This window comes from Chiloscyllium plagiosum, unplaced genomic scaffold (assembly GCF_037043375.1).
Source record: "Chiloscyllium plagiosum isolate Xiang-an unplaced genomic scaffold, Cpla_swu_hap1 HiC_scaffold_17, whole genome shotgun sequence".
Lineage (NCBI taxonomy): Eukaryota > Metazoa > Chordata > Chondrichthyes > Orectolobiformes > Hemiscylliidae > Chiloscyllium > Chiloscyllium plagiosum.
Genome location: NW_028270155.1, coordinates 31,777,208 through 31,798,344, shown reverse-complemented (window position 1 = coordinate 31,798,344; position 21,137 = coordinate 31,777,208). Strand labels below are relative to the sequence as shown.

Genomic DNA, 21,137 nt, shown 5'->3' with positions numbered 1-21,137 from the left:
GGGACTCAGTCTGAGTGATTTTTTTTGGTAACTATTTGGTTATGGTCTACGACACTCAGAGGACCCCAAAAACAGGGGAACCACCCATCTGAAGTTGAAACCGCCCAGGCAATTTCCACAAAGATCAGTGTGTAAAGATGGCTGTGGAATCCCAATATGCATCACGTCTCCTCAGGCCAATTATTTTGGCTTAATTTGTTCACCAGCTCAAAGATAAACTGCCAATTAGTATTAAAAATGAACTCGGAATGTCTGAGTTTTCCCATGAGAGAAACAGTTGTTTAATTCTGACACCAAATTTGATCAACTGATGTTGGAATTAAGAAGAAATATGAAACGAATAGCCTTTAGTTGCTGAACAAGCAAAATTTTATTTACAAAATATCCAAATGTACACACTAACTTCACACAGCAACAAACAATTTCTAAAAAACTAGTTTGAAAATGTGCACTGTAGTACATTAAAAATATTAGAAAATTAGACAAGGTTTGTATTATAGCATAAGTTTTCTACAGTCATTTTTTGCAGCTTGATGGAAGAATGTGGAATCTGTATCTCTCACCTCTGCAGGTGCAGGGTTGTAACTGAACTGGAATAAGTAAAGAAACCACACCAAAACACTAGCTCAGTAGCATTGCCTCCATGAACTCAGGCATCAGGCAAACTTAATTATTGTCATTAGCTAGTCCCAGATGATACTTTATACATGCCTATGTATTATAACTTGACTTCCATTAGATGCAAAGGCATCAGAAATTTAAATTATCAATTGGTGCCAATTTAAAATTCAGAACTGCGTGAGTAATTGCATGACCAGAACAATGAGGAAAACCTTTTGTTTTAAAACCTACATTACAATTTCAATTCAGATACAATATCTTACAGTGTTCAAATTAAGACTAGCAGCTAGCAAAGTTACTGGTAACTAATATTCTATGTTTTGATTTTTGCTAGTGAGCTACAAGCATAAAGTATAATGTTGTAAGGAAGTTAAATAAGAATTTAAAAGTTTAAATAAAATAATAAATTAATTTACATACTGATTTAGAAGAAAAATAACTTATGTATGTTCTTATCTTGGAAATATAAATTGCAAGTCACCAGAAAATTCTACTAGTTGTCCAAACAATTTGAAACACTGATCTCACACATTTATTAAGTAAATCTCATTCACACAGTTATTTTGCTACATCAAAATCACTTTTATAAAATAACAAACTGGAAGTTTTCTTTGTGCTCAGTAAGGTGGAGGATGTAACACTGAAAGAGAATTCAATGGTTTTCTTTTTATTCTATTGGCAGTACAAACTAAAGTCACATTTTCTGTACTCACTGTACTGAAAACCAAAATCTAACTTTTGAATTAGAATTTGGGTATTAAATACTTATCTACATAAATAGATTTTTGGTTCCACCTATTCAAGCACATACTTATTACAGATTGCTGTATTCCTCACACTACTAAGCACTAGTTAACCTCTTCCTAAAATGTAATACCCTTAAATACTGGAAAAACATTTCTGAGATTTATAGCAACTGGAATTTCCATTACATCCTGGCTATCCAAAACCGAGCCTTTTGAGCCAAATGACATTTTCGTTAATTCATATTTAGGTAGATGCACTGAAAATGATAGATCTCAATTAACCTGTGACTTGCAAAACTGATAAAAGAGGATGGACCTTTTTCCCTTTAGGTCATTTCTATTTGAACCTTAGAGATAAAATGAAGATGTCTCAAACCAAAGCAAATCGCACTCAATGTTTTTTTGTTAAGTGTTTTAGTTGCTCTTCCAGTTACTACCCTGTAGAAATAGCTTGATGAGTGTGTTGCTTTAAAAATATATATTAATTCAGTACTAAGCTTCAGTTTTTTTTTGGTTCAGCCAGTTGTTAATGTGGAAGGATCCTGCCTTAGTGATTTATCTGACTTGTGTACCTAAATGGCCATTTATGCTCCCTCTTAAACATAGAAGAATCATATTATTTTAAGATATTTGGAAGTCCCCATAGATCCATCAGAAAGCAGAGATTACAAGGAATGGATCAGCTTGACTTCAAGCTTGAACAAATGTAAAACAAGTACAAAGAAATATAATCAAATGTAAGAATGTTTTCAGAGCTCGAATTTAATACATGAGGTTTCCTTACCAGTACAATATTTTTTCTGATCGGTGGTAAAGAAACAGAATCTACTAGGATCTAGACTAGATAAATTCAGGAACTGAAATCACAAAATAAAACAACCCAGGAGTAACTAATCACCTCTTGGAGCCTGGTCAGCCACTCAAATAGATCATGGCTGATTTGCATCTTAACTCCGTTAATTCACTTTTGGGTTTTATATTCCTTAAAAAAGTATCTGTGTAATTAAAAAAAGTAAAATCAAGACTCAATAAAGCAACTGCAACCAACATAGTCACACTTAGAATGCAGTTCAGACATTTAGAGTGTCAACTCTACTAGACTTTCTCAGTCACTAAGATTTAATGCTCATCTTGCAACCTCATTCTAATTTTACAGTAAAGCTTTCCTGCACTCAAGTGGCTATAAACAGTTACTGCGCTTGTGCAAGAGTAGGGAACCTTAAGCATTTTTTCCAGAAAAAGTGCCTTACTATGCACGAGTGGGCAGGGGTCTATAGTATATATGCTCTATTGGTAGGAAATAAACTGTAGAATGGGAAGAAACTGAAATTCTTAAAAAAAAAGAACAAAATGTAGATGCTACAAAATAAAACCCAAAACAAAACCAGATCTGACATGATAGAACATAGGCATTGAGGCATAAAGGAAAAATAGTGATTACATTCTGGGGAGATACTGGTTTGTTAATTTAAATGCACATGTTGTGCAATCATGCAAAAACCCAACTCTTTGTGGAGTTTACTTTCACCAATGATGGCACCAGGACATGACATCAATGGCAACTCTAGTTTATTCTATAAAGCAGCATAAAATCACTAAGAAGTCTTGAAGTGTGCAGGGTCTTTCAGGCACAAGCCCAATTTTGAAAAAGGATAGACACAATCATTCATCTCTGCTGTGCCTGGAAGCCCACATGGTTTAGTGTCATATCTGTGCAGTGACATTAAATATGAAGTTGGCTAAAACAGTTGCTATCCATATAGATGTGCCTCTATTGACAAGTAAATGTGAAATACTCAAGCTATCTAAACAAATTACAGTAATTGCTTTGTTATCTTTTCCTTTCTGTATCGATGTGAAATAAAACCAACTTGCATTTGGAAAATTTGAGAGAGAACTGGAAGTTGACAACTTCCTTTTTTTTCTCAAGCTCACCAACTAAGCCCATTCTTTAAATAAATGGTTCCTGATTTTTAAATAGTAAAAGGATCTACATACATTATGTACACTATTAATCTACATACATTATTACACATTTGCAATAAAAGCCCCCCTAATGGCCATGTAACCACTGTCGATTGTCTTAAAAACTCATTGGTTCACTAATGTCATTTCGAAAAGGAAATCTCCTATCCATGTCTAGTCTGGCCTGTGTGTCTTCAGATCCACAACAATGTGGCTGACTGTAAATTGCATTCTGGATAGTTATGATTGAGCAATAAATGTTGGCCTTGCCTGTAACAACTACATTGGAGGAACGAATAGTAACAAAAATGTTTAGGGAGGCATGATTATTAAATAGATGAGACAAGAGAGCAAGGTAGCAGTAAGAGAAATAATGATCAGAGTGGGCGGGAAGGAATAAAAAGAACAAACTTAAATGTGCATCACTAGATGAGGCTGGAAGTTCAAAAAAAAGTTAAACAACAGAACTAAAGGTAAGGTGATCATTTTGGGTGATTTTATATTGAATGAATGAAACAGGTAAAGGATGAGATGTATTTGAATATACATAGCATTCATAACAAAAGAGACAAACTGACAAGACAACTACAAATAAACATGAGATCTGATAGCCATCACAGAAAAATGCTGTAAGGACGAAGAGACTAGGACCTGAATAATCCAGGGTACATCACATTTAGGAAGTAGAGGAAGCTAACATAAAGGTGGATGGGCAGGTTTATTAATTAAAGGATACTGCTGATACAATAGGCCGAGATTACCTTAATTCCGTGGAATCCTTTTGGCTAGAGTCGAGAAATAGTGAAAGTAATAATTCACTTGAGGAGTCATTTATAGGCTAACAATAAGCAGACCGTCAGATGTGGAATACACTAAGAAATAATGGGGACTTGTGAGCATGGTAAGGTGATCATTTTGGGTGATTTTATATTGAATGAATGAAACAGGTAAAGGATGAGATCATGGGTGTTTTAGGGACAGTATCTTAGAATGGCACATTCTAGAACCAAATGGAGGGCAGACTGAACTAGGTTTGATAAAGTGCAATGAAACAGCATTAATTAATTTGAAGCCTCCACTCCTCCATACTCACCCCCCCCACCCCGCCCCAATTAGCAAATGATCAAAATCTAATTGAGTTTCCAAGTACAATTTGAATAGGAGGAGAGTGGATCTAGCAAAATTAACTTAAATATGGGAAGTATCTATACGTGAAGACAAAACTGGCTAAATTGAACTGGAAAACACAGCTAAAAGGTAGATGAGTAGAAATACAATGGCAGATATTTAACAGGATTTTGCAAATTACTCAAAAAAGATGCATTCTATTGATAAAGGCAGGTGTTCAAAAGATGCGCCATCTGTAGCTAACAAACGAACATAAAAAAACAAATCAAATTGAAAGTACAAGTATATAATTTGACAAAGATGAATCGAAGGTCAGAAGATGGGCAAAATTTAAAGAAAAGCAATGGGAGAAAATCTCAATCTAATCAAAGTCAACACAGTTTGTGAAAGAGAAAACATGTTTGACCAAGTTACTGGAATTCTTGAGGAAGTAATATGCAGTGTGGATAAAAGGGAGCTTGTGGATTTGCTGCTCTTCAATTTCCAGAGGGCATTTGACAATGTACCGCTGTACAAAATAAAAGCTGAAAAATGTGTTCCTGGAAAAGCACAGCAGGTCAGGCAGCATCCAAGGAGCAGGAGAATTGACGTTTCGGGCATAAGCCCTTCTTCCTGAAGAAGGACTTATGCCCGAAACGTCGATTCTCCTGCTCCTTGGATGCTGCCTGACCTGCTGCGCTTTTCCAGGAACACATTTTTCAGCTCTGATCTCCAGCATCTGCAGTCCTCAGTTTCTCCTGTACAAAATAAGAGCTCAGGTTTGGGGTGGTCAGAGAATTTGTTAGCTAATAGGAAATGGAGAGGAGGCATAATTGTATAATTTTCAGATTAGCAAGAGGTGTCAAGTGGATTTCCACAAAGTTCAGTTCTGGGGCTTCAAATATTTACAATTTCTTCAATTACTTGGATGAAGTGACCAAATATATGGTTGCTAAATTTGCTAAAGACACCAAGATAGACAGAGAAGTAAGTTGTAAATCTCTGCAAAGTAATACAGATAGGTTGACAGAGTTGCAAAGATTTGGCATATTAAATATAAAATAAGAAAATGTGAACTTGTCCACTTGGCAAGATCAGAAAAGCAGAATATTACTTATGTGGTAAGAGATCGCAGAACTCAGAGGTACAAAGGAATTGGTGTGTCCTAGTACGTGAATTGCAACAGTTAATATACAGTCAAAGCTGCATTTTTCTTTGACGGTTAATATCAGATCATTCACAAAAAGGCAACAAAAATGGTGATACATATTTTAATGCAATGCGTGAAGACAGTGAAGATTTATCCACTACTGGTTCAAAAAGTTCAATAGCAGTAAACAAAGTTTTGAAAGAAAGATGCTTAATTTGTGATGGAAAAATGTGCAAGTGGGTCAAATATACATAGGTCACTGGCTCACTCCAGGAAGTACAATCACCAGAACATCACAGAAATATGATTGTCACAGAAGTAATATTCCCAGTAACAATGATAGTCATTTTATAGATGACTTGGATGAGGGGGCTGAGGGGTGGGTTAGTAAATTTGCTGATGACACAAAGGTTGGAGGTGCCATTGATAGTATCGAGGGCTATTGCAGGCTGTAGCGTGATATAGACAGGATGCAGAGCTGGGCTGAGAAATTGCAGATGGAGTTCAACCTGGATAAATACGAAGTGATGCATGTTGGAAGGTGGAACTTGAATGCTGATTGTAGGATTAAAGACCTGATTCTTAGCAGTGTGGAGGAACAGAGGGATCTTGGTTTCAAGTGCAAAGATCCCTCAAAGTTGCCACCTAAGTGGATAGGGTTGTTAAGAAAGCATATGGTGTTTTGGCTTTCATTAACGGGGGGATCGAGTTTAAGAGCTGCAAGGTTTTGCTTCAGCTCTACAAGACCCCTGGTGAGACTACACTTGGAATATTGTGTCCAGTTCTGGTTGCCCTATTATAGGAAAAATACGGAGGCTTTGGAGAGGGTGCAAAGAAGGTTTACCAGGATGCTGCCTGGACTGGAGGGCTTGTCTTAAGAAGAGAGGTTGATTAAGCTCAGACTTTTCTCGCTGGAGATAAACATGAAGAGAGGTGACCTGATCGAGGTATACAAGGTAATGAGAGGCTTGGACAGAGCCTCAATAGCCAGAGACTTTTCCCCAGGGCAGGACTGACTGGGATTAGGGGTCATTGTTTTAAGATATTAGGAGGAAGGTATAGAGGAGACGTCAGAGGTAGGTTCTTTACGCAGAGAGTTGTGAATGCATGTAATGCATTGCCGCAGTGGTGGTGGAAGCAGAGTCATTGGGGGACATTTAAGCGACTGCTGGACATGCACATGGACAGTGAATTGAGGGGTGCATAGGTTAGGTTATTTTATTTTACATTAGGAATAATCCTCAGTGAATATTGTGGACCGAAGGGCCTGTTCTGTGCTGTTCTTTTCAAAGTTCTATGATAGCAACACACTATTCAAATTTCTTGTCCAAAAGTTTGAGATACAAAGACTGAAGTTCTATAAGGAATACTACAACAGTTTATAAATGTGAATAAGTTGATGCAACTGGGGAACACATTAACCTCTGCAAGACATTCAGGCTTGGGCTGATAAGTGGCAGGTATGTTTGTGCTAGGTACCAGGTAATGACCCTCTCCAAGAAAACAGAATTTAACTGTCTCAACCTCATTAACATCACTGAATTGTATTAACACATCAATTGGCATTTGTGGAACCTCCCAGTAGCCATTGTCTCCTATCATCAACGCTGAGTGCTGGGGGTTTAACTATATAGCAGAAACTTAACTGGACCAGTCATAAATAGTAGCCACAAGAGCAAATCAGAGACTGGGAATTCTGTGGTGCGTAACTCACTTCCTGACTCCTCAAAGCCTGTCCACTATCTACAAGGCAAAAGTCAAGCATGTGATAGAATACTCTCCACTTGCCTTACTGACTTCTGCGGTGACAAATTCAAGAAACTCTAAAATTATAGATTGCTAGTCTTAGAAAAGAAATTAATGCACATTTGAGTTTGCTAACAAACTATTTGATTCAAATATTATGCAGCAAAAATACAGCTGGTATGGATCCATGATGGGCAAGAACAAGTTTGGAACACAACTGGTTTAAAAAGCAGGAAGAGATTGATCGTTTAAAGAGTATTTGTTGAATGTAAAAAACATTCTCTCATCCCTTACCCCACCAAACAAGGTATTAAAGCTAGCAAATAAAATCCGTACTGTAACCCCACACCAGCACACCTTTCAATTCCCCGATCCCTGCGTGCAACAGCCTGATTTAACTCTCTCTGGGATCTATGTTTCTTTCATCTACAGATCTAGACTTCCATCGAGTGAAGGATAGAAGTCAATCCTTCATTCCTCAAGGCTGCTTGGACAACTTTATTGCTGTGGGGAGACCTTGTTCAATGGTCAGGCTGTTTAGGAATGATAGGTTCTTCCCATGAATGAGCAGTACTCCCAGCATTTGTAAAATTCAGGCTTTGTTGGCTTCATTCTGCAGAAGTCCACTCTGCCATCAGTCTTTGAGTCTTTATAACCAAGGTTTCGCTACTGTATGACAAGAGTTATTCCACAACAAATATCATGCATGCATGAAATATCATAAATACACCTTGCTATACTGGAACCCTGTTTAGGATTTTCCCATGAACTTTGGGAATGTGATTTGGGACCAAATGGAGGCCAGAGATTGGCACAGCATCCAACAATACAATCTTCTCACATGACTCCACTACCATCAACTTATGGACTGCATTAATTTCTGATTCACTAGCCCAAACAGAAGAGCCACAACTTTTGTAGTCATGGCAATCCTAGCAGCAGAGCCAGGTCCTGCAGGAATGTTTCAACGTGGAGGGTGGCCTAGGTTAAAATTGCTAGTGGCAATTAGCACTGTCCACTTCAAGCACCAGTAGGTGGTCCACTCTTTGGGGCATGATTCGTTGATAGCCCCTGGCCTGGTTCAGGTTAGTCTCCTTTGTTGAGCAACCCCTCGGGTCCAGGGAGGGGAACTGCGCCACCATCTGGAGAATGCCTGAATACCTGGAAAATTATACATGTGAACAACTCAATTTGTTGCTCACTTCAATGGGGTGGTCATCCATTCCTGGTTCTCACCGTCCATAAGATTAACCTCTGGGATACCTCACCTCCAAGCTCAACATCTCGAGCAGGAAAATTCAACCCAATGCTACCAGAGCTTGGATCTCTTTGGGGGGAGATCAACAATACTCAGCAACATGTTACATGGAGCACAATCTTACCATCATTAGAATATAACCCATGCCACAGGTAAAATGAACACCAGTGAGATGGTTGTGGAGCAAGAGAAAAATGGTGACCATGACACTTTCACTGGTCTGTGATACCAGTAATCACCAGCCCAATTTCCCATTCACTAGTCTTGTATCTAATGTTCCCTTTAACCATGAGCATCACATCACAGTGCCTGCCTTGGTGTAATGCAAGATAAACATTCCAAGCTAAATTTATAAATTAAACTATACCAGGCTAATTTCCCTTGCGCATTAGGTGCTGACTTTTCTTGCACCTTTCTCTGTCCTAGTACTCTGACACAGTTTTACCTCAGTGGCTGCAGCATGCTTGGTGCAAGGTATTTCCATTGGCAGCAAGAGCTTCAGCAGTTTGGCCATATCTATTCTAGCTTTGGATCATAGCACTCTGCTTGGCTGATTGACCATCAACAACAAGGACATTGATGGGGTGACAAGGATGTGAGGATGAAAGTTATGAGATAGGACAAACAAAACTGGCCTACACAGAAGAACTGCCACACCACTGGGGTGGCATCTTAGCAATGAGTTGAAGGACGGATTACCAGACATCAGCTCCTCTGTGCTCTGGTCTAGTATTTGAATACATCCAGGGTCTGATGTCATTAATGTTCGTTGTGCTGCTAGATTATTGACTCCTGGCATAGACCTCCACAGCAATCTGGGCTCATTACCTTTGCAAAGTTTATCTTGAGAGCTTTTGGAGTCCTATCAAAAATTCACATCTTTCCACTTCTCCACTAATGCCCCCTGTTCATCATGGGCAAGTCTTGGAACCCACATTAAGTCACTATGTGCCAATGTTGAGTGTTCCCCATGTAAAAAATAATTTGTTAAACAAATTCCAGCAAATGCTTCAGCCAAATGCACCTCCTTTTAAGGAAGGGTGGCACAGTGGCTCAGTGGTCAGGACTGCTGCCGCACAGCACCAGGGTTTGATTCCAGCCTTGGGTGATTGTGCAAACTACACAGACTTTCTCCATGTGTCTGCGAGGGTTTCCTCCCAAACCCCATAGATGTGCAGGTTAGGTGGGTTAGCCACGGTAAATGCAGGGTTACAGGGAAAGGTGGGGGGTATCTTTCAGCAGGTTGGTACAGAACGGATGGACTGAATGGTCTCTTTCCTCATCATAGGAATTCTATGACATTAAGTGCACACTGGGCTTAAGTAGGATAGGCTAACTTTTACTCATGCTATCCTCTCACAATTTTGAATCCTCTGCTCAGGCATACAACCACTTAATAATATGCTTAGCGTTGGCTGCACACTGTAATTATTTAAGTGCACAGACAGCACAGAGTTTGCACGTGGCCTGCACTGGAAGCAACAACCACGGCGTAATTCATGCATTGCAATCCTTCTGTTCATTTTCAGATCCTGTTCAATGTTGCCCCCATATCTTTTCAGTGAAAGAGATATGCTGATTTAGTTGATTAAAATCCTCTTATATTTTCAGGCATGTTGAAAGTTTCAACAATATGTACAGTGCATGTAGCATTTCGCTGTCCAATGCTCTGAAAATAAGACAAAACGTATTTGCTAATCAGCCCATAATGTCACGTGGTGTCAAATACAACGGCACGTGTAATTACCAAAACACCAATTTGCATCTTTGGCATGTAATTTCAAAGAGCTCAATAGTTTTACACCATCAGTTTTCTGAGAACTGAGAGCATATCAACAGAAATAATTATCCTTAAATATCAATGGAGAGCTACAACAGACCTTAGGGCCAAATAGTAAGTAGACCTGCATGACCCCTTGAGAGTAATATGAAAAAAACAGGTTAAATTGCTGCTCACAGTGCAGGCTCTTCTGTATTTGTGAATGCTTTGCACAATATACAGTACTCTGCTCTGTTGATCCCAATCTTCCAATTGCTTGCCATTTTAATACTCTCTTATTCTTATGCTAACCTTTCTATTGTAGATCCGTAGTGGTTCAGTGAAACTCAACACAAGCTGGAGAATAATACCTCATTATCCACCATAGTATTTTACAGATTCAGGACTCAACATTGAGTTCACCAACTTCAGTACATGAACCCTTCCTCCGTTTTGATTATCCACCTCCTCCCATCAGTGTCTTGTTTGCATGGGTTTGTTTTCAGCAAGGCCAACCTATTTTTGACTATTTACAACTATTTTGTATCTAGTTCTCTCCTTTACAACTATTAGCACTCCTTTTGTTTTTTTCTCTAGGCACCCTCATTATCTGTGACCCTCACTCATCCTCCCCTTTAGTCAACAACATGATAACCATCACTTTCCAGCCTATTAAGCTCTGAAGAAAAACAGTGGATTCAATATGTTAGCTCTATTGCTCTCTCCACTGATGCTGTCAAGCCCATTGAACCTCTACAACACTTTGTTTTTATTTGTGAAGAAGCATATTATTTATCAGTGCATTTTTATTTTACTGTTCAGGATATGTAAGTATTATTGGGAAAGCCAGCACTTTTTACCCATCCAGTACTTAAATAGCCACGAGTACCTAGCCTATCCCATTTTAAAGCAATTCCTGTGAATGTTATTGGAATGCATGACCTGCACCTTATTGAGCCAATTAGAATGTTGTAAAGTATATAATTCTTCCGGGGTGGAGAATTAATAATGAGTTACCTCAAAGAATGAGACAAGACAAACAATATTCTAAAGAAAAACTAAAGTTCGAGCATCTAGTGATTCATACTCAGGCCAGTATAGGTCAGAGTTAAATCATCAATTTTTATCGCCCCATTATATTATCAATAGATTATATTCAATAGGCTAAATATAAAACTGAAAATAATTTATTCAGAGTAGATGGCTATATATATATATATATATATATATATATATAGAGTCAGATATATGCATATGCAACACACACTGGCCTGGACTTTGTAACTGGTAGCAAAAGAATGTCCCTAGTGGTTTATATGGCTGGATCTGCCTTCTCATCACATTACGCTCCTTCCACCGATAGCTTGAAGATACTTCCAACAATCAGAAGCAGTGATGACACCATGTAGGATATCACAGTGAGAAATTCTCACAGACAGCAAACTAAGAAGTAATGACCAGCAATTATCCCTTATTTTCCAATCATTTTACCAATTACATGATAAAGATTAAGATTATACACATGAGATGAAGCTGGAAACTGAAATATAAACTTTAAAAATGACAATTACTTTACATGTCCAGACTTACATAATGGATAAATTGAACATTTCCATAAATGAGTATTTTTCAGGTGAGAGAAGGTGTTCAGAAGTAATTATGAACTGAGTATGCCATTATTAAACCCAATTACAACTTATTCAGCAAGGTATAACTTTAGCAGTGCTTAATACAGCAGGACCAAAAGCACAAATAGTAAGTTCACATAATTTCTGAAGTGGGCTCTGAAGATTTCTCTCCAACAGGGACTTCAACAGTGTGCCTTGTGAAACACTGAGGAAATCAGGGGTGAGAGCAGCTTCTGGATTTCCCACATTTAACAACAAACGTGACAACACCAGTAGTTGCTGATGGTTTCACAATTATATTGACAGTGAATGTCAACAATTTAGTTATAACTACAGCTATGAAATCCAAGCCACTCTGCCAACTCTCTGTTTACAACATCTCTCACTAAATTTACCATCTGCTAACTGTTAAATTCGAGCTCTGATTAGCAACAACATAAATGATACATAGCACTGGTGAAAGGTTTCTTCACGTGATTCTCTAGTTTTCCAATCTTTCCTGTATTTTTTTTTAAATATGCTTTCATTTCTTGTAATGCAAAATGACCTCAAACATTAAAAACACCAACCGTAAATCAAACAATTCTTTCACACAGACACCCCCACAATGTACAACATTTGTAACACAGAAAAATGTAGGAACAAATTTAAACTGAACAAAAGGTATAGGTACACACTAATGATTAAAAATAAACTTATTACCCAACTGGTTACTTGATTAGCTGAGTTACCAGAACCCTCTTGAATGCAAAGAAGTGAATGTGACCTGTGCCTAGGTGCGAGAAGTGAACTTATACAGAGGTTGATAGCACCCGATTGAAAACTAAGAATTGAGCACTATCTATTCCCAGATCGAGAAGGTGGCCTATGCAGAAGGTGATGGTATCTGTCAGAATGCTAAGAAATTGCCACTCGCTTTGCACAGAGAAAAATGGCCTGTGCCAAGGATGACAGCACCTTACTGAATATTGGGACGAGGACACTATTTTTGCCCAGATGAGAGAAGGTGACTTGTGCAGAGGATGACAGTACCCTACAGAATGTTGGGAAATTGCCACTCTCTTCGTCAGGTGAGAGAAGGTGACGTGTACAAAGGATGTCTGCTTAGATCTCTATGCAGGCAGTTGCTTCATTTCTCTGTGAGAGAAAGTGCTATTGCTGCATGTAATGCCGCATCTTCATCAATGTTGTAATCCTGCAACAAATAATAGAATATTAAAATGGCAAATTATTCCAATCCAGTAAAATATAGACTTTGTTAAATAAAATACTTTCTACTCAGACAATTGCATGCTTGGTTTTATTCTTTGCCTTAATTCACTAGATGATGAAAGTCATTGCATGAAAAGGTAGGATAACCCACACTTTAGACAACAAAACACTCTCAATTATAGTGGAGTTGACCTTTGTGTTCACAGCTCCCAATATTTTAATTCATTTATGTAAATCTAAAAATTGAATTACGCGAAGTAAAATTGTTAACAATAATTGTCTTTTTGTCTCATAAGGATAAAATCAACAAATGACCACTGTTTTCTTCATTTTCAAAAAACATGAAATTCCACAGAATAAATAGAATTCTTCAATGGTTGTATTGTTATTACTAACTTAGTTTATACTTAAGAAAGTCTCACTTGTGCTTTGCTAAGGCTAATAAAAAAAGTCATGTGAAGCTATCAATTGAACATACAGTATAAAATGATATAATTTCTTGTTATAATACAGCACAAATGCTGTGTTGTAAAGCATTAGTTGGAAATGGACAGTGATTAATGATTTACAGTATAACGTATCTGCACTTTTAAAATGATAGGGTCCATAACACCAACTGTATATAAACATATAATGGTATCTATTGTCCATGATTTACAGTATAGGAAAATTGTAAAACTTTTTTTACTGAAATAATGAAGAGCAGAAATAATCAAGTTAAGTAGTTGTAGTCAATCTAAATTTAACTCTTTGATCTTATTTGGAATGGAATAAATCAGCACAGTTTTTGTTGAACAATTACTCAATAATAATTTATAAAATCCTAATGTTTTCTAAGATAGTGTAGCATATTGCCAATACCTAATTGTAGAAAATAATAACAGGAGCCAAATGTGCTAGATATACTCAGCAGGTCTGTAAGTATACAACTTACAAGTTAGATAGGTAAGGGGTGGTCTAATTAAAATTGACATAACATCTATGAAGATGATGCTTCACTGACAGGGTAATACAGAAGAGGGTGTCATACAATCTCAAAATAAGGAGCTGGTCATTTAGGATGAAGGATAAATTTCTAAACAAAGAGCTATGCATCTTTATAATTCTCTACATCATATAGCTGTTGCCGCTCAATTATTGAGTGTATGCCAAACAGATTTTTGGGCACTGAGGGAATTAAGGGAACTGAGGATAGTTTGGAAATGCGGAGTTGAGATGTATCATCCAAGTGGAAATTAATTCAATCCAGTTTTCCTCACATGGCATCCATATATTCATGCACCTGCCAGAGTGGGATATTCTGATCTCTATCGGTCAATGAATTTATTCATTGGACAGTGAACTTACAAATTGAGCTACTATAGTACACCAAATATTTCTTTATTTTCTGAAGAGCTCACACTCACCACAAATGTATCATAGGAGAACTTGTGCCTGTGAAGCAGATGCTGAAGAAAGTTGGCACTCTTGTAGCTTGGATCTCCCCATGGCATTGCCACACAAATTGGGCATACCTATTCAAATAAGTGATTAAAAAAAACCCCAAATCAAGTATGTAGAAGATGAAGTAATAAATACCAGTCTGTTTTCTTCTTCTGTTTTCAAAAGTTGTTTGTCAATTTTGTTGGGTTTGCTGTATTGAAAGTGACACTCACAAAGTATAAGCTATATAACATGCCTCAAACACATTTTCTTAAAACCACTTCTCTTGTTTTCAACAACCGACCATGAAAATATGCATTGGCATCTCTTCCCTGGCCCTTCAAAGTTTTCTTTTATTGAAATAGGAGAGGTTTTTGCAAATACAAATTTTATTCGAATAAATTAAGACATATTAAGGGAACAACAGGAAATGGCTACAATTTTGGTTCACCTTTCATTTATAAGGTTTTAGAAAATATATAGCATTTTAAAAAATTGGAATTCCTAACAAAGGGAGCCAATGTTAACAAAATAATGTTCAGTTAGCGTGGCATCATCCTATTATCAGTTGATGAATATATCGGGTTATTAAAATTCAAAACCAATTAAAGAGACTGCATGAAATAACTCAACAAAGGCCTGTATTCTGTCACTAAGTCACCCTTTATTTATACATGAGCAGTCCTTGACTATGGCACTGCCTCATACACAGTGAGGCATCAGAGTGGCAGTATCGCTGACATGTCCTGTTTTTGTCAGCCAGGGCTCCGTGAATGGACCAAAATTAAAAGTCCCAATCAGGAAACTCATATTCTATGATGTCCAGCTGGCTGACTTCATTACAATCACTACACTGTGGAACCTTATTTCAACAGAGCCATCTAGAGTTCAGTACTTTTACCCAACAACTGATAGCAAATTCAAATGAAAATACGGACATAGTAGCTTACAATAATCAACTGATATAAAATAATAATTAAAATTGCAACACAAGTACTGCTTGTGAACAGAAACTACACCCTTTGCACAATACTTTTTATTATAGATATACTGGAAAACCCTACAGTTCATTTTGGTATGAATATGAAATCAGAAATCAGGCACTTACCACTTTATTGGGATCATTACGATGATTTTCCATGCAATGTTTGACTAATTCCTGTTGGTCAAGATTTCGTGCTCCACAGTATGGGCAGATGAATGTGGAACGGTTTGGAATATTGCTGAAGGAAAATAAAATTTGCTTTTATATATTATAAATCTTTAGCAAAGTAACAAAGCAAGGAAGGAGATATATTTAATACAGGCCACAGACAAAGTGCTAGATGACTGGAGGATAGCTAATGTGATTCCTTTGTTCAAGAAGGCTGGCAGGTATAGGCCAAGTAATTATCAATCACTTAGTCTGACATTAGTTGGTAAGGAAATTATTTGAAAAAATTCTGAAGGACAGGATGAATCAATACTTGGAAAGGGAAGACTGATCAGGGATAGTCAGAATGGATTTGTTAGAGGGAGATATTGTCTGACTAATTTAATTACGTTTTTTTGAAAAGGTGACAAATATATTAATGGGGGTAGTGCAGTTGATGAGGTTTACATGACTTCAGTAAGTAAGACCTTTCACAAGGTCTCACATGAAAGCTCGTTCAAAGGTAAAAATCCATGGGATCTAAAACATATTGGCAAACTGGATCCAAAATTGGCTTGCAAATAGGAGGCAAAGAGTGATGATGGAGGGCTGTTTTTGTAATTGGAAGCTTGAAACCAGTGGTGTACCATAGGAACTGGTGCTGGGACTCTTGCTGTTGTTATGTACATTAATGACTTGGAAGTAAATGTAGTAGGTGTAATTACTAAGTTTGCAGATGAAATGAAAATTGGTGGAGTTGTTGATAATGAGAAAAATGGTCTTGGGCTAGTGTGGTATTGATCAGCTGCTAAGTTGGCAGAGCATCCAAGATGGAGGATGGGAAAAATTTCTGGCTGCAACAGCTGCTCCTTTTTTGAGGTATTTTAGGTGCTGGAGGTGATTTCCTCGAATTCCAGGAGCAGCAATTACTGTTTCATATGCTGTAGCATTGTTTTGGAACTTTGGAAAAAAAAATTCAAAACAACAGCAGTTTTAAAAGGGAGAAGAACAGACAAAGGAGGTCAGTCCAGGAGAGAGAGAGAGTGAGAGAGAGAGAGAGAGAGAGAGAGACAACCTGCACAGATACTGCCTTTGCTGTTTTGAATTCATGTGTCGCTGGACATCGGAGTGCATCTGGGAAAATTAACAAACAGTGAAATTCACAACTGATCTTGGAGGAACCTGTTTGGGTGAAGTTCACAGCACAGAATCAGATATCAATCGTTGTTTTAAGTGTGTCCAACAGAAAGACTGCAGTAGTGAGTAGAGTGGGTTCTTTCTTGATTATATGTTTTTGGAGCTATGTCTCTTGATTAAACTTAAAATATAAGCCAGAACTATTAATTTAACCTGGGGCAGTGTTTTGTAGAGGAATAAAATGGTGTTATTTTCTGGGTTTGTAGATTGTGAAGGAGCAAAAATGGCTTTTAGTACAGTAATATGTACTTCTTGTCAGATGTGGGAGTTTAAAGAGAGTTTAAGGGTTACTGTGGATTATATCTGCCATAAATGCTGTTTGATGTGAATCTTATCAGATCGAATGGATTGGTTGGAGAGACAGTTAGAAGCAATGAGGAATTTGCAACAGCAACAGTACGTGATGGATGGCAGTTATAGGAAGGGGGTAAAGTCTCAGATACAGTCACATAGATGGGTTAACTCGAGGAAAGGTAAGAGAGGTAGGAGTCTTTTGTGGATATACCCATTTCAAACAGGTATGCTGTTTTGGAAAATGTGATGGATTCTCAGGGGAATGTAGCACGAACAGCCAAGTTTCTGGTATCGAGACTGGCTCTAATGCAACGAGGGGTACATCGGCTTCCAAGAGATCAATTGTCTTAGGGGATTCTGTAGTCAGAGGTACAGACAGACGTTTCTGTGGCCAGCAGTGAAAAAGCAGAATGGTGCGTTGCTTCCCTGGTACCAGGATCAAGGATGTCTCAGAGAGGGTGCAGAATGTTCTCACAGGGGGAGAGGGGCCAGCAAGAGGTCATTGTCCACATTGGAACCAATGACATAGGAAGGGAAAAGGTTGAGATTCTGAAGGGAGATTACAGAGAGTTAGGCAGAAATTTAAAAAGGCGGTCCTCGAGAGTAATAATATCTGGATTACTCCCAGTGCTACGAGCTAGTGAGGGCAGGAATAGGAGGATAGAGCAGATGAATGCATGGCTGAGGAGCTTATGTATGGGAGAAGGATTCACATTTTTGGATCATTGGAATCTCTTTTGGGGTAGAAGTGGCCTGTACAAGTAGGATGGATTGGACCTAAATTGGAAGGGGACTAATATACTGGCAGGAAAAGTTGTTAGAACTACTTGGGAGGATTTAAACTAGTAAGGTGGGGGTTGAGACCCAGGAAGATAGTGAGGAAAGAGATCAATCTGAGACTGGTACAGTTGAGAACACAAGTGAGTCAAACAAACAGTCAGGGTAGGCAGGGACAAGGAAGGACTAATAAATTAAACTGCATTTATTTCAATGCAAGGGGCCTAACAGGGAAGGCAGATGAACTCAGGGCATGGTTAGGAACATGGGACTGGGATATCATAGCAATTACAGAAATGTGGCTCAGGGATGAGCAGGACTGGCAGCTTAATGTTCCAGGGTACAAATGCTACAGGAAGGATAGAAAGGGAGGCAAGAGGGGAGGGGGAGTGGCGTTTTTATAAGGGATAGTATTACAGCTGTGCTGAGGGAGGATATTCACAGAAATACATCCAGGGAAGTTATTTGGGTGGAACTGAGAAGTAAGAAAGGGATGATCACATTATTGGGATTGTATTATAGATCCCCCAATAGTCAGAGGAAAATTGGGAAACAAACTTGTAAGGAGATCTCAGCTATCTGTAAGAATAATAGGGTAGTTATGGTAGGGGACTTTAACTTTCCAAACATCGACTGGGACTGCCATAGTGTTAAAGGTTTAGTTGGAGAGGAATTAAGTGCGCACAAGACAATTTTCTGATTCAGTCTGTGGATGTACCTACTAGACAAGGTGCAAAACCTGACCTACTCTTGTGAAATAAAGCAGGGCAGGTGACTGAGGTGTCAGTGGGGGAGCACTTTGGGGCCAGCAACCATAATTTTATTAGGTTTAAAATAGTGATGGAAAAGGATAGACCAGATCTAAAAGTTGAAGTTCTAAATTGGAAAAATGCCAATTTTGACGGTACTAGGCAAGAACTTTCAAAAGCTGATTGGAGGCAGATGTTCGCAGGTAAAGGGAACGGGTGGAAAATGGGAAGCCTTCAGAAATGAGATAACAAGAATCCAGAAAAAGTATATTCCTGTCAGGGTGAAAGGAAAGGCTGGTAGGTATAGGGAATGCTGGATGACTAAAGAAATTGAGGGTTTGGTTAAGAAAAAGAAGGAAGCATATGTAAGGTATAGACAGGATAGATCGAGTGAATCCTTAGAAGAGTATAAAGGAAGTATACTCAAAAGGGAAATCAGGAGGGCAAAAAGGGGACATGAGATAGCTTTGGCAAATAGAATGAAGGAGAATCCAAAGGGTTTTTACAAATATATTAAGGACAAAAGGGTAACTAGGGAGAGAATAGGGCCCCTCAAAGATCAGCAAGGCGGCCTTTGTGTGGAGCCGCTGAAAATGGGGGAGATACTAAATGAATACTTTGCATCAGTATTTACTGTGGAAAAGGATATGGAAGATATAGGTTGTAGGGAAATAGATGGTGACATCTTGCAAAATGTCCAGATTACAGAGGAGGAAGTGCTGGATGTCTTGAAACGGGTAAAGGTGGATAAATCCCCAGGACCTGATCAGGTGTACCCGAGAACTCTGTAGGAAGCTAGAGAAGTGATTGCTGGGCCTCGTGCGGAGATATTTGTATCATCGATAGTCACATGTGAGGTGCCGGAAGACTGGAGGTTGGCAAACGTGGTGCCACTGTTTAAGAAGAGTGGTGAGGACAAGCCAGGGAACTACAGAGCAGTGAGCCTGACCTCGGTGGTGGGCAAGTTGTTAGAGAGAATCCTGAGGGACAGGATGTACATGTATTTGGAAAGGCAAGGACTGATTGGGGATAGTCAACATGGCTTTGTGCGTGGGAAATCATGTCTCACATGATTTGATGAAGTAACAAAAGAGGATTGATGAGGGCAGAGCAGGAGATGTGTTCTAAATGGACTTCAGTAAGGCATTCAACAAGATTCCTCGTGGGAGACTGATTAGCAAGGTTAGATCTCATGGGATACAGGGAGGACTAGCCATTTGGATACAAAACTGGCTCAAAGGTAGAAGACAGAGGGTGGTGGTGGAGGGTTGTTTTTCAGACTGGAGGCCTGTGACCAGTGGAGTGTCACAAGGATCGGTGCTGGGTCCTCTACTTTTTGTCATTACATAAATGATTTGTATGTGAGCATAAGAGGTACAGTTAGTAAGCTTGCATATAATACCAAAATTGGAGGTGTAGTGGACAGCGAAGAGGGTTACCTCAGATTACAACAGGATCTTGACCATGTGGGCCAATGGGCTGAGAAATGGCAGATGGGGTTTAATTCCGAAAAATGCGAGGTGCTGCATTTTGGGATAGCAAATATTAGCAGGACTTATACACTGAACGTAAAGTCCTAGGGAGTGTTGCAAAACAAAAAGACCTTGGAGTGCAGGTTCATAGCTCCTTGAAAGTGGAGTCGCAGGTAGATAGGATAGTGAAGAAGGTGTTTGGTATGCTATCTTTTATTGGTCAGAGTATTGAGTACAGGAGTTGGGAAGTCATGTTGCAGCTGTACAGGACATCAGTTAGGCCACTGTTGGAATATTGTGAGCAGTTCTGGCCTCCTTCCTATCGGAAAGATGTTGTGAAACTTGAAAGGGTTCAGGAAAGATTTACAAGGATGTTGCCAGGGTTGAAGGATTTGAGCTATAGGGAGAGACTGAACAGGCTGGGGCTGTTTTCCCTGGAGCGTCGAAGGCTGAGGGGTGACCTTATAGAGGTTTACAAAATTATGAGGGGCATGAATAGGATAAATAGGCAAAGTCTTTTCCCTGAGGCCGGGGAGTCCAGAACTAGAGGGCATAGGTTTAGGGTGAGAGGGGAAAGATATAAAAGAGACCTAAGGGGCAACTATTTCACACAGAGTGTGGTACCGATATGGAATGAGTTGCCAGAGGAAGTGGTGGAGGCTGGTACAATTGCAACATTTAAGAGGCATTTGGATGGGCATATGAATAGGAAGGGTTTGGAGGAATATGGGCACTGGCAGGTTGGGATATCTGGTCGGCATGGACGGGTTGGACGGAAGGGTCTGTTTCCATGCTGTACATCTCTATGACTCTATGAGCAATGGCAGGTGAAATGTAATCTCAATAAGTGTAAGATGATGCATTTTGGGAGGTCTAGTAAGGGAATTATATCGACAATGAAT

General features: G+C 38.8%; 1 protein-coding gene across 1 annotated transcript in view; it reads right to left on the bottom strand.

Moving 5' to 3' along the window:
• Nucleotides 1-6,706: 6,706 nt before the first annotated feature.
• The window catches only part of rnf166 (ring finger protein 166), a 68,129-nt gene continuing 53,698 nt past the window's right edge, over nucleotides 6,707-21,137 (bottom strand). The window contains exons 4-6 of the mRNA XM_043706749.2: nucleotides 15,723-15,837; nucleotides 14,599-14,706; nucleotides 6,707-13,175 (exon numbers count right to left, since the gene is read on the bottom strand). Of these exons, the coding sequence (XP_043562684.1) occupies nucleotides 13,110-13,175; nucleotides 14,599-14,706; nucleotides 15,723-15,837 (289 nt within the window). The 3' untranslated portion in view covers nucleotides 6,707-13,109. The remainder of the gene's footprint in view (nucleotides 13,176-14,598; nucleotides 14,707-15,722; nucleotides 15,838-21,137) is intronic.